Raw genomic sequence first — 13,611 nt, 5'->3', positions numbered from 1 at the left:
CAAATTTTCACTCACATACAGAGGATGCTAAATTTGTTTATTTCTAATTAGAAAATTATTTCAAATAAGAAATTCTCCATCCTTGAGAATTTAATTAATTGGATAATACTAAGTATAGGAGGGGAAAGAAACAAGAAAACAGGGAAGTTAAGAGATTTGCACCTGGCCACACCATGGAGTAGTGACAGAGGGATCAAGACATGGATGTGCTTTCCAAAAGATCAGAGACATGGTAGACAACAAGCTGCATTCATAGACAGAGACTTTGTTAGTTTATCTATTATTACTTTAAATATTAATATTATTAATACAAATAATATATTAGCATCTCAAACATGAAGAGCTCCATCTCCCTCAGCATGTCCTGCAGCATCCATTGTCCATATCACAACAGCACAGGCAACGTTTTTCCTTCCTAAACTTTATCCCAGGTTTTAGACTTTTTGGATTAGTTCCCTCTCACAGCCAAAACCCCAAGTGGAAATTCTGCAGCAACAAAAACACACAAAAAAATAATTCTAGAGCAATTCAGTTAATATAAAGTTTGGTTTGCAGCCAAAGATCAGGGTGAGGTAGCACAGTCTCACTTGGGCTAAGAAACTGAACTGTGTCTGATTCACACCTGGGGAATGCCTGGGACAAAGAAAATTCCTGCCAGAACCTATTGCAGCTCTTCTTCCAATGCCCAGGAACGTCGACTCCCAAATTTACTGAGGTTACTACCACAACAGTGGAGGAGACAGATCATCACTGTACATGGATTTCCAAACTAGGGCAGACCAGGCTGAATTCTATTTCAACCTCATTTGGCTTCCTGATGAGCACATTAATTAAAAAAGTCAAAAAAAGCAGTAGGAAAAAAAGACCTTTTAGCAGCCATAAGAGCAATAAAAAGTGTCAGCACCTTCCCAGGAAGGAAATACAACATGGAGTGGATAAAGCTGTGTTAGAAATGACAGTCTGTTCCTGGACACCACCTTTTCAAGTGAAGTTTGGGATTTCTTTCATTCATATTGCAGGAAAGGAATTGCAGAACCTTAGGAAAAATGCTGGCTGGAGTATTTAGCCTGTCTGGATGCTGATTCTGCTTCCTCCCTGGGGAGACAGCTCGATGAACCAAACCAGGATGCAGACACCACCCCAGACACTGGAAATATTCCAGCAAACCTGGAATAAGCTTTGCTCTGCTTTATCCCTGACTTCAGAATGAAACCATCCTGGAAGCACATCTGCCTGGCACAGCAGGACACTGGGGAGCACTGGGATTTGCAGGTAGAAACAGCTCTAAATGGAAAAGCAAACAGCTGCAGAAGACTTGCTCCAACCTCATCCTATTTCCCATGGATCCCCATTCAGCAAACATGGACAGATGTTCACACAAGGTCATGCAGCAATCCTACTGCTCAATTTCAGCTGTATCTTGTTTCAGGTGGACTTTTTTTGCAGGCACAGATCAAGAAAAACAGGCTGCAGATCCCGTCCAAGCATTGGATATTGCCAGGATGGAAAGAACAGCATGCAAAGCATAGGGTGGAAGCCCAGAGGTGTAGAAAATGTTGAGGAAGCCTTGCAGCAGTTGCAGGAATTTCATAATAGAGTCAAGCACTCCCTTAAGGCTTATTGGAGAAGTGCTCTGCTCTCCTGACCAGAGAAGTGCTCTCAAGAAACTGAGGAAGTTTCAAAACACACAACTGGATTTAATCTACAGAATTAGATAATCTTGGAAACATTGATCAGAGAATTACAGAAATATAGAGTAGTTTGAGTTGGAAGGGACCTTAAAAATCACCCAGTTCCACCCCCCTGCCATGGGCAGGGACACCTTCCACTATCCCAGGTTGCTCCAAGCCCTGTACAACCTGGAACACTTCCAGGGATGAGGCAGCCACAGCTTCTCTGGGAACCTGTTCCAGGGCCTCACCACCCTCACACGGAATAATTCCTTCCTGACATATCATCTAAACCTTCCCTCTTTCAGTTCAAAACCAGTGACGTCTTGTCCAGGTCTGAACAGCTTAAACAAGAACTGGTACAAAGTTTGAATGAGCCAGTAGCTGAGTTTTATTTTGTTACTAAAACTTTTCTTTCCTCTGCCTGCAAGACAAAGAAAAGCTTTTGAAAGAGCAGCCAGAAGGAAAAAACATGTTTAGCTAAATGCATTTCAGGAGCTGAAACTACAGCACAGGGCAGCCTCTTCTCCTTTAGGAAAACACCGCCATGTGGAAAGACATCCCAGAAGGGCAGCGCCAGGTCTGGGCACACATTGGGAAAGGAAAGGAACCACAAACACATTCATGGAATCAAAAAAATCACAGAATGGCCTGGCCTGGAAAGGACCTTAAAAAACATCTGGTTCCAAACATCTGCAGTGGGCAGGGACACTTTCCACTGGACAGTTTCCACCAGCAACATTAATTCTGTTTTGTTTTCCCTACCAAGGCACCTCTACCCACACAACAAGCCAGCTTTGGGCAGAGGATCTTCTTAAACTACTTCTAATTCCACTGTAATTGAGTGGAAAATGAAGCAAGCTGTTCTGAACTGTTCTAATATTTAAATGCATTTCCAGCTGAAATGCCTAAGGAAAGGTGAGTGTCTTTGATTTCTGATTTTCTGTCAAAGACTGGGACCACCAGCATGAATTTTACATCTTTGCATTGAAATTGCTTTGGATAACTAAGACTAACAAATTAAACTGGTAAAGAAAAAAAATATATTTTTAACCAAGAGGTTTTGGGATTGGTTTGTTGGTTTTGTTGTTTGTTTTTTTTTTTTTCCTGCTAAGAAGTTGTCATCTCACCCTCACATATTTAATTAAAATACTTATTTATTCCAATGGTGTCTTCTGGCTTTACTAGTAATATTAATAAATGCATAACCACTTACAATTCCTGAAATACTAAAATTATAGCAAAACGTTTATTATAATGTTAAAAGTGCCAAAAGGGATAGGGCAGAGGTTTTCAAAACAAACAGTTTCAAAGTCAATTTGTGTATGAATGTTAATTCTCCTGGCAATTCCTTTTGGTAAAAAGCATGTTATTCATAATTCTTTAATATGTTTTCTTAAGTTTAGTCTTATTAATTCATTAAATCATTGCTAAGATCACCAAGAAGTGGATGTAAGGCAGAGAAGATCCTCTAAATCTACTGAAAATGGACTAAGAAAATAAATATATAACTTTTGGAAGTTTTGCAAAATAGCAGGGAAACAATATGAAATAATTCTTTAGATGCCACAAAAATGTTTTTGAGCTTGTCTAGCAAGAGATCATCTTATTATGATTTTTGTATTCTTTGCACTTAGACTTTAACTTGCACTTTACTAATTATTTATTAAATATGACACCCAACTCCTCAACTTCTGTGGGATCAAAAATTGAGGAAAATATGATGGCACCCAAGACTCAGAAGCCGAAGTCAATCATTAATACTCTCAAATCTTGTTTTGCACATCATTTGATAAGCCATGTCATTGTTTAGAGCTTTCTAAATTAGAGATAAGTCCAGGAAGAAACCTTGGAGCAATATTTGTGAACTTGGAGATAACCAAGAGCTCCATGGTGTGTTTTTAAAGACAAATCTAAGCATGACAGAGGAAAGGTGCTACAGGAGGTCACATCTTCAGTCCTTCCTTCTTTGAAGCTTGGACTTGATGATCATGGAGATCTTTTTGAACCTTAATGATTCTGTAATCCCACACTTGACAGGACTCCATCCCAAAAGCACAGTTTGTTTAAATTACTGAATGTGATCTGGTCCAGCCCGTCAGTCTGAGACTTCAGCCCTTGAAAAAAACCACTCTTAATATTGCAGAGTAGCTTTGAACGTCCCCCAAAATTTCAACATTTTTGTTCTTGCTTTCTTTCACTGTTTTTAACCCTTTCTAGCACTCTTTCCTGAGGACATTTAAATGCATGATTGTGGACAGTGTCCCTCACTGTCCCAGTGAGGAACAGTTGCCAGAACCAGACCTGGACCTCCCACCAGCCCCTCTGGACAATGCCTTTCACTGCAACCACCACGGGTTTCAAATTCCCTTCAGCAAAGCATTCCAAGTCCTGGAATTAATTTAAGAAACCAGTGCAAAACCAAAGCAGTGCTCAGGCCCCAGCAGAGAAGAATTAACCACCTGCTCAGTGTTAATTAACCCCAGGGGGACTCCTTGTGTACTCAGGAGTTTGTTCTGTGCTTCAGCTCTTTGCAGCATCCAGATGTGGGGCTGGCAGTGGATCCCTTCCCACGGTTTGGCACCAGACCTGGGGCTGCAGTGAGGCCACGTGGAGATCAACTGTGTTGGGGTTTTTCACAACAGGATGGGACTCTTGGGACACATTCCTTGACCTTTATTGCAGCATCAGCCTCATTACATGGTTGAGAATATAGGAAGATGACAGCAGCTCACGTCCTGCCAGCAGCAGCCAAAGATTTCTTTGTTTCAGAGCATTTTTAAAACTTTCCAGCCAATAGCATATTGCTAAAGGTTACAGACAGTTGTTCTAGCCAATCACTAAAAGCACACGTGCACCTGCTTCACACAATGCTGGCTTGTCTGCTTTCTATTAGCAATACACAACACTTGATTATTAAGCTTAAAGCCTTCTGCTGTCATGCTAAGTATATTTTCCTGCAGTCTTAAGGTCTATCTTAGCCAAGCCTAAAACTCAAGCTACTGTTTCATGCCCTTGCTTGCTGTACTACCGTAACTTTTTCTACTTTCAGACTTTGAAGCTGCAGCTAGCTCTAAGTTTTCTGTTCTTTCTGTTTCTAAGGCCTGCTTTTACAACTTTCTGGAAATCTTCTTACCTTTACTATTTCCCACATTTCCCCCTCTTGGTACAACCACAAGGAAACTCTCTTAACTTTGTTGTTTATTGACGACCTTTCTAGAAATCTTCTTACCTTTACTATTTCCCACAGTCAGGCCATGGTGCTGGTTTGTACCCAAGCTTTTGAGTGAGTTTTGCCCAGAAAACAGAAATTCTGCCAGCCCCATCCCACCAAAGGGGTCACAATCATCTGAACATCCCCCTCCCATGGAGCACAGGAGCTCTGTGACTCTGCCAAACTTGGAGGCAACCATGGACTCCATGGGGTGTTTTTAAAGACAAATAATTTTTCTGATTTGCTAGAAAAAGAGGAAAATAGGAATGGAGATTACAGAAGGGTGGTTCATCTGTAAGGAAGAGGTTCAGATTGGATATTTGGGAAGAATTCTTCACTGGAAGGGTTGGCAAGCCCTGGGACAGGCTGCTCAGGGAAGTGGCTGAGTCACCTTCCCTGCAGGGATTTACAGGATGTGTAGATGTGGCACCTGGGGACTTGGTTTAGTGGCAGTGCTGGGTTAGTGGCTGGACTTGAGGATCTCAGAGGGCTTTTCCCACCTAAACAATTCAATGACAGGTCAGTGACAGCACTGGCACATGACTTTCCACCCAAGGGCTGGTTGGTGCAGGACAGAGGCAGGTAAGTGGTAGAGATGGGAGAGCAAAGAAAATCAGAGAACTGGCTCCAGGAAAAAAAAAAAAAAAAAGATAGAAAATATAATTTAACAATTTCTAAGTATTGAAATGATCATTCGGTGATTTATATCCAGAGAACACTGCCAAGGACAACTTGCAGGGACCAATCTCATTTTGTTCAGTGACAAGATAACCAACCTTATCCAACTAGGAGAAAGACTCACATGTGATATATCTTGAGTACAGCCCTGGCCAGAGTCCCACACAAAATCTTCAGCAGAAACTGAGGAGAAAATGGTCTAAATGAAGACACAGCCAAATTAAGCACAGACCCAGCAGTCCCTTGAGCTCACCTGGAAGCAATGCACTGCTGGAATATGAAATTAACCTTACCTTTTCAGAGCTGGCATTTAACGTCCAGGTTACAGTAAGGTTAATAAAAGCAGTGTTAAAAATTTCCTGTCTTGTGGCATTTTAATCCAAGCTATTTAAATTCCCTGACCTATATGGCTCTTTGTGTAAAGCAGGTTTTGTTCATTTTCCCCACAAAAAGATGGTTTTGGGAAGGTAGGTTGAGCATGGTAGAGAGGGCAGGTTGCACACAGTAAGAATCCAGAGTTTAATCCCTACTTCTGTACAGTGTTTGCTCCTGATTATCTTAGACATGTCACATTACCTAAAAAATAATATTTTTCAAGTCACTTTTCAATTTCTCACATTTAAACTTAAAACAAAAAGAAAAAAAAAAAAAAACAAAACAAAGGCAAAAAAATAATTTCCTACTACCTGCTTTCTAATTTGTCCATGCAAAACCAATGCCCAGATCAAGCCCAGAGAAGCTCTGACAAGGAAACAGGGGAACACGTGGATTTACAATGATTTTGGGGATCAAAATGAGGATATGAGAAGCAGATGTTGCTGGAGGAGGTTGTAACTCCCAGCTGCAAAGCAGACACATGGTTTATGCCTCCACCTGCCACTTCTGGCTGTCCCTCAGTGGCTGTGGGACAACCAAACCCTCAAAGTGATCTTCTCCAGGTAATCCTGGTGATCCTGCTTATGGCACATCTCAGGGTGCTCCTTGCTTAAGGCCACAGAACATCTGAGTTCTGCTGTGCTTTTCTCTCTCTCCTCCTAGAACCTGCCAATATTTAAAATAATAATAATAATGAAAAAAAAACAAACAAACAAACAAAAAACTTGTTTCTGTTTTCCCCAAGAAATTCTGGATATCCATCATCAAAACCAGAGCCTGAACTAGAGTTTTCTGACACCAAGGTGTCCAGGGCAAACCAAATTTCTGAAAACATTGCCTCAGGATCCTCCCTAAACCCTGCAATTGGAGTCTGTGAGTTGTCACACTACAACACAAAATAACTCATGCACTCACCTAAGATGCAAAAGAAGGAAAAGAGGAAGTTTCATTTCTGAACTCACAATATATAGAATTCTAAAAGTGACAGTGGATTGGGGGATGAAATTGCCACCTCTCCAACTACACTGGTTAAACTAACAATCTATGAACTCTCTCCTCCCACAAAGAATAATGTAAAACAATCATTATTTACATGAACGGTGAGTGAGAACTCCAGCAGAAATATAAACATCAGAAGGTATAGAAAGCTTTTAAAAAAACTTTAAAACTTTTAAAAGAACAGGGCGACAGCGGATCTCTCTAATTAGGGGCGTCAGCAACATTAACCTCCGCATGGCCTGAGGACAGGCTCTGAGTCCATCCATCATCACACCAGCCCAGAGCCAAGGGGATCACCTTCAAGTAATTAACCTTTCCCATCCTGGCTGCACATTTGGATCGAGCACGGAAGAAACAGAGCCAAGGCAAACAGATGCACAAGCACAGAGGAAACCCCCATGGCAGTGTCACCCCTCATTAAACAAAACCAAACTAAACCTGAGCCCTCTTTTCTTTGCTCTCTGTATTACAGACAAAGCAGTTCCACCCCCAACACCTTTATTGCTGCTGTATCTCAGGGTTTTCTGTTGGATATTAAATATTACCACTGGACTGCTGTTGGACAGTTACCTGCAGGGATACCTGGTTTTATTTATTTATTTATTATCTGCAAAGAGAGGGAGAGGTTTAAGGCACGCACAGAACATTCCCATCAAGGTCTGTCCCTGCTGAGAGCAGAGACACAAATGCCGGTGGGAAGGCCATGCTCCTTTGTTCCAGCCACACCATGATCTAATACAAAAGGTAATTTTTCTTAGTAAACCAGTCATCCATTGTCCAGAAGCAGGAGACAGATAATTAGTGTTGCATTACCCTTTCCTGGCACTTAATTAATGGCAATATTTGGGGATGCTGTGACAAAAGGCATCCAATGTGTCCATCTTCAGTGGCAAAGGGACACGGGTTTAGATGAGAATAGAACAGAATCACAGAATGCCAAGTTGGAAAGGAACCTCAAGGATCATCTAATCCAACCTTTCTTGGCAAAAGCACAGCCTGGATAAGATGGCCCAGCACTCCATCCAGATGAACTTTAAAATGGTCCAACATTCAGGAATCCACCACTTCTCTGGGGAGATTATTCTAAACGCTGACTGTTCTCATTGCAAAAACATTTTTCTCTTCTCTGAGTCTCTGATGATCTCCCCAGGAGTAACTTGCACCCAATACCCCACATCTTTGCCAGGTGAAAAGAGAGTCTTCATCTCATTTGTAGGCACCCTTTAAATGCTGGAACATGATGAAAAGGTCTTCTCTAAACTCTCTTTTCTCAAGGTTGAATTAACCCACCTCTGACTGAGACACACAGAAAGGAAACTTCTCCAAGGTGCCCTGGCCAATGCAAACAGGTCCCTCCCCTTGCAATCTTTTCCACAGGGATGCTTAGCTAAGGGACCAACCAGTTTTGGCTGTCTGGGAAAATCCACGCTGGAGGACCCTGGAGATGTATTCATGGCAATGCCACCAGACAGGATGTGTGCAAGCCTGGAGGAGAAACCAGCACTCAAGTCTAAACCATAACCCAGAGCATCAACAGGCTTTGCTGGGCAGCCAACACACTGTGGCACTTTCAAAATAACTGAATTTTCCACACCAGCTCCTCTTTGCCACCCACTAAGGGTGGCTTCAGCACCACAGCTCCAGATGCCAAGCTGTGGGCAAGCTGGGCACAGTAAGGGATCTCTTCAAATATTTAGAGATTTCAAGTATCTTGAGTTACTCTGTGACTTTGCATTAAAAACAGAGGTCCTTTCATACAGCACAATAAATATTCTCCTTTTTTTTTTAAATCTAAGCTACAATGCATTAAGATTCATTGTTTGTCTAATCCACATTTCAATTCTCTTTTCTTATGGTTCTTTGATTGTGCCCAAGTATCCCATTCTTCCTCGCTTTTATGCCTTTAATTTTGCCTTGCAGAATAGCTTAAAAATCACTATTTACAACTGAACAGACAACTTCAATACCTTCTTCCTGTTCAATCTAAAAAAAAAATCAGAATTAAACGCAAATTTGTAAGAAGAGAGAAACCCAAGAGAAACTTCTATTTATATATATATATATTTCCATCCAGGGAGAACTGCTATTTGCAAAACAAAAAAATGTTTCCCAAAGAACATTTGCAACCCTCAAAACATGGACACCAAACCAGGCTGTGTTAGTGAATGCTGAAATCAAAGGCAAGTGCAGAGAGTGGTGACATTCTTCCCTGATGAAAAAGGAAAAGAGAGCCTTTTGCCATGTCACAAGAGCAAGCCAGATCCAGGAACGAAATTAAGGATATGGTCCAGATAAAAAGACTAGCTCAAACCCAGACTAGATCAGCCCTAGAGCTGGTCTGGCCTCTGCGTAAAAAAACAACACAAAGAGAGTATCCACAGCCATTTGCAAGCTACTGTTTAAGGTTTCAGCATTTCCTGAGTGAGTTTTTGGTCCTGTTTGCCATATCCAAATATGTTTCCCAGATTCAAGCAGCTTCCACAGTAAAGTTATCCACTGGGAAAGCACAGCCCACTGCATTTTGTACATCTCTCATCTACTCCCTCCATCTGCCAGCCTTAGAACAACCATTGAGACACACTTCTTGTGAAGGTGATGGAGAGATGAGAAAAGACAGAAGCCACTTTAGAGAATATTCTGCATTTCTCCTTCTGGTTCCCCAAAATTCCTCCAAAACCCTCATTAGTGCTGCTCTTCCATGTTGCAGACTCAAATTCTGAGCATGGTAAGATGTCGGGCCTCAATCACGCAGATCAAACTGAAAAAAGTTTGGGTTTCACCTTTGAAAATCAGTGTCAGGAATGACCCCTGGTGAAGGTGTGATATTTACACAGCAGCCACAGTGAACCTGAGCAAGTCAAACTTCAGTCCTCACATGGAATAAATTACAGCAAGGGATCAATACTTCACCGAGAGGTTGATAGCCTTGTCTCGAAGGGCCTCCAAATGGGTTCCTGCTCCCAAATCCACTCCCATCAATGGATCCATAAGACATTTTCTGGATGGTGATGGATGCTGGAGTACACTTCAAACCTAAACAAAAAAGAAAAAAAGACAGACACAGCCCTGTTAAAAGTCAGTAAACCCCAGTAACCTAAGCAAAAAAGAGTACTGAGAAGGAAAATAAAAGACACAGGGCAATCTCCAAACTTCAAGATGCCCACCTGCAAAAAAACCTAAAAGCATTAAAATCCAAGTGTTCTGGACTATAAATGATTTTGAGGGCAAGCAAGTCATTTGACCTCCGTGTCTCATTTTCTCCACTGATAAAGGGCAACTTTTAATTCCTCACTGTTCACAAAGTGCTTTGAGATCCTGAGCTGGAAGCTAAAAACTTAAGCACTCGATCAAAAAAAGGTGATGTTGTCTTCTGGAACATTACCAGTACACAGCTGGCTGGAGTCTATCCATCACACTGCAGCCCTGATGAGCTTTCAAAAGAGACAGTTTGTTGCTATAAGCTGCTGGGCCTCCAGCAAAAATATTGGAGCCGGATTTATTTTGCCTTGCTGGTTAAAAAAAAAAAAAAAAAAAAAAAAAAAATCTGCAAGGTCCGAGGTAGTAGCAGCAGAATAAAATAAATGCAACAGTCAGAAGAAGACACTTTCTTCCTCCTTATCCACAGAAATGCCTCACCCAGACCTCCTCCAGCATTTCAACAGTGTCCAGGGCTTTGGTATCAACATAGTTCAGCTCAAAGGCATGGAGATGATGGCAGCAAAGGAAGAGAAGAGATAAAGGTGCTGCATGAGCTGGGACATTATACAGGACCAAACCCAGCTGTTGCTTTCTTACACCAAGGCTATGAAAAAAATCACCCCAGACTGGTGTATCTACTACAAAAAAAAAAGTTCCAATCCTGCAAGAGTAGCAACACTTTTGGTGTGATGGCAAAATCAGAATGGTTTGGGTCAGCAGGGACCCTTAAAGGTCATCTAGCCCATCCTCCTTGGCCTGAAATATTTCTAGTGATGGGGCATCCTGGCCCAGTGTTTTACTCACCATAAACCAAAATTCTTCATTATAACGACTCAATATCTACTCTTTTTTTTAGTTTAAAACCATTGTCCTATCACTACAGGTGCTGCTAAGTCTGTCCTTATCTTTCTTATACTAAGTATTGAAAGGCCATTAAGGAATTAAGGAATTCCTTAATTAAGGAATTAAGGAATCTCCAGAGCCTTCTCCTCTCCAGGATGAACAGCCCCAACTGTACAGCCTTTCTTCACAGCAGAGCTGGTTCATCTCTCTGATCATTTTCGTGGCCTCCTCTGGTTCTGCTCCATATCTTTCTTGTACTGAGAAAGATGTTGGGCTGTTAGGCTGGATGACGTGAGCTGTGGTGCTTCACTCTGGGCCTGGATATTCAAATTTCTCATGTGCTGGACCAGCCATCTTCCCTCTGTCAGGCAAACAGCTGGCAATGGCCTCCACTTTCTGTGGCACATGGCCAAGTGCCACATGATGTCCTAATTGATAGATATCTCAGGAATGGGCTAATGTCTCTTTTGGGATGCACTGATACTGACACATTCCCTTGGTTTGTCCTCCATGGGAAGCAAAGCACCAGAAAATCCCAGTTCTGCACTCTACTGGGAACAGCCTGATGGCCTCAGGCACCTGTTGTACTTCATTCTCCTTTTTTTCTTTCAGAGTTTCAAAACTAAGCAAAAAAAAAAAAAAAAAAAAAAAAAAATCAGTGCTGAGACCTGAGATTCACCAGACAGCGGAACTCCAGGACCAAAAGAAATCACTCACCATCCTCCCTTAATTGGGCCAGACACATCAAAGAGGATGAAAGTGCAACTGCCTTGAAAGAGCAATGGTTGGGAGCTAAATCCATTAACAGTGGAGAAAATCCAGAGTGCAGCTTCCCCAGCCAGCCTCAGTGTACCACGTGCACACATAATTGGCATCCGAGGCTGCAGGAACCCCCAGGCCAGAAATTCTTCATTTTAGGGAAACAGCCTTCAGCCCAAACTTATGGAGGCCAAGCTGTGAGAGCCTGAGCAGCCAGAGAGAGGGTGAGGGTTGGAGTGTGCTTCAAGGAGAGAAAATGGAGCAAACAAGAGGAACCAAGGAGCAAACCTGTAAACCAAGACACTCAACAGCAAAATAATCCATCGTGTCAGCACTGCAAAACTGCAAAACCATGAGCTCCATGGAAATACACCCTACAATTGCACTTTCTCCCAGGAAATCTTAGAGCAACTTCCAGTAGCTCAGGATGGTCTGCAAGAGATGTGAAGAGGGACTTTTTAGTAGGGCGTGGACTGATAGGACAAAGAATAATGGCTTTGACCTGAGAGTGGGTTTAGATTGGATATTTGGAAGAAGTTCTATATTCAGAGGGTGGTGAGGCCCTGGAACAGGTTTTCCAGGGAAATTGTGGCTCTCCCATCCTTGGAAGTGTCCAAGGCAAGGCTGGACAGGGCTTGGAGCACCCTGGGATAGTGGAAGGTGTCCCTGACCATGGCAGGGGGCTGGAACAAGAGGATCTTTAATGTTCCTTCACACCCAAACCATTCTGTGATTCTGCGGTGTCTTGGTGGAAATTCTCAATCACAACCACTAAAGCCTACAAGATTCAGCTGAAGATTCAGTTGGGAAGTCTGTGATGGACTTGGGAACAAACCTCAGCTCTCCAAAGTCTCAGGTGAGCTCAGAACTACCAACACAACCTTCATCACAAAATGCAACCTGAGATCCAGCAGAACTTACCTGGGAAAATATGAGCACATGGAAGACAGTTATAAGAAAGTCTTTGGGCAGAGATAAGGAATGATTTTCTTTATCTCCCACAGTTTAAGACCACTGAAGGGATTTGGGACAACCAAACAGCTTGAAAACAGCCTCTGTACAGAGATTTTTCCTGACCCACCCTCTCTTTTTAGAGATAAGGAAGTGGAAACACTTCTTGCCATGACTTTCCCAAGGCCACAGACAACTAACATGGAGTGAAAGTCTACACCCCATTGTAAAATGCCTTGATTACAACTGGGCAAGTGTTGTTTTGGCAAACAGTGAATGCTTCTATTTTTTCTCCAACAGAGTAGTGTGAAAGAGGGAGAGAAGGGGGGCTTTTAGAGCGCTCCAAGTGTTTGATGTTGATTTATCATTTTCAGGATGTGTTTCCATTTTAAAGCTTTTTCTCCTTGTAAGGGAGGAAAAATAGAAAGAATTGAAAATGAAATATTTTGTTGTAACTTAACCAACCTTTTGAGCAGCAGCCACCTCCCACCCCATTCTACGAAGCTATTGAAATATCCTTTATTCACACAGCTCTGGAGCCAAATTCTTACCCCACAGTAATATATTTACAGGAAAATTTAAGAGCAGATCTAAATGCTTTTAATTTGATTGGCAATAAAAGCATTTCCCTCCCCATCCCCATGGCACTTCCCAAGTCTTTTGTCTACTGCTCCTCAGGGAAACTTGTCCAATTTACTGTGAAGGCAGTTCGTACAAATTGGAACAAGCATTTCCTAACATACTAGACACAGAAAAGAAAAAGAGTGAGAAGGAAAAAACATTTTATCACAGCTTTATCCTCGTCACCTGAAATACAAAAAAAAAAAAAAAAAGAATAATCGCATCCAAGCCAGACTAAAAGAGACATGAATTTGTATTTTAATGAAATCAAATACTTCTTGCTTTGTATATCCTGTACAAGCA

The 13,611-nt window shown here is 41.9% G+C and overlaps 1 protein-coding gene across 7 annotated transcripts in view; it reads right to left on the bottom strand.

Annotated features, from left to right (window-relative positions):
- TSNARE1 (t-SNARE domain containing 1) overlaps positions 1-13,611 on the bottom strand; it is a 449,842-nt gene that overhangs the window by 339,490 nt on the left and 96,741 nt on the right. For all 7 annotated transcript variants that reach the window (XM_021531988.3, XM_021531987.3, XM_021531991.3 and 4 more), the window contains one exon: positions 9,847-9,969. In XM_021531988.3, coding sequence (XP_021387663.2) covers positions 9,847-9,931 — 85 coding nt within the window. In that variant the 5' untranslated portion in view covers positions 9,932-9,969. The remainder of the gene's footprint in view (positions 1-9,846; positions 9,970-13,611) is intronic.

This window comes from Lonchura striata, chromosome 1 (genome assembly GCF_046129695.1).
Source record: "Lonchura striata isolate bLonStr1 chromosome 1, bLonStr1.mat, whole genome shotgun sequence".
Classification (NCBI taxonomy): domain Eukaryota; kingdom Metazoa; phylum Chordata; class Aves; order Passeriformes; family Estrildidae; genus Lonchura; species Lonchura striata.
The sequence above is the reverse complement of the archived record's forward strand: the minus strand, read 5'-3'. Positions and strand labels throughout refer to the sequence as shown.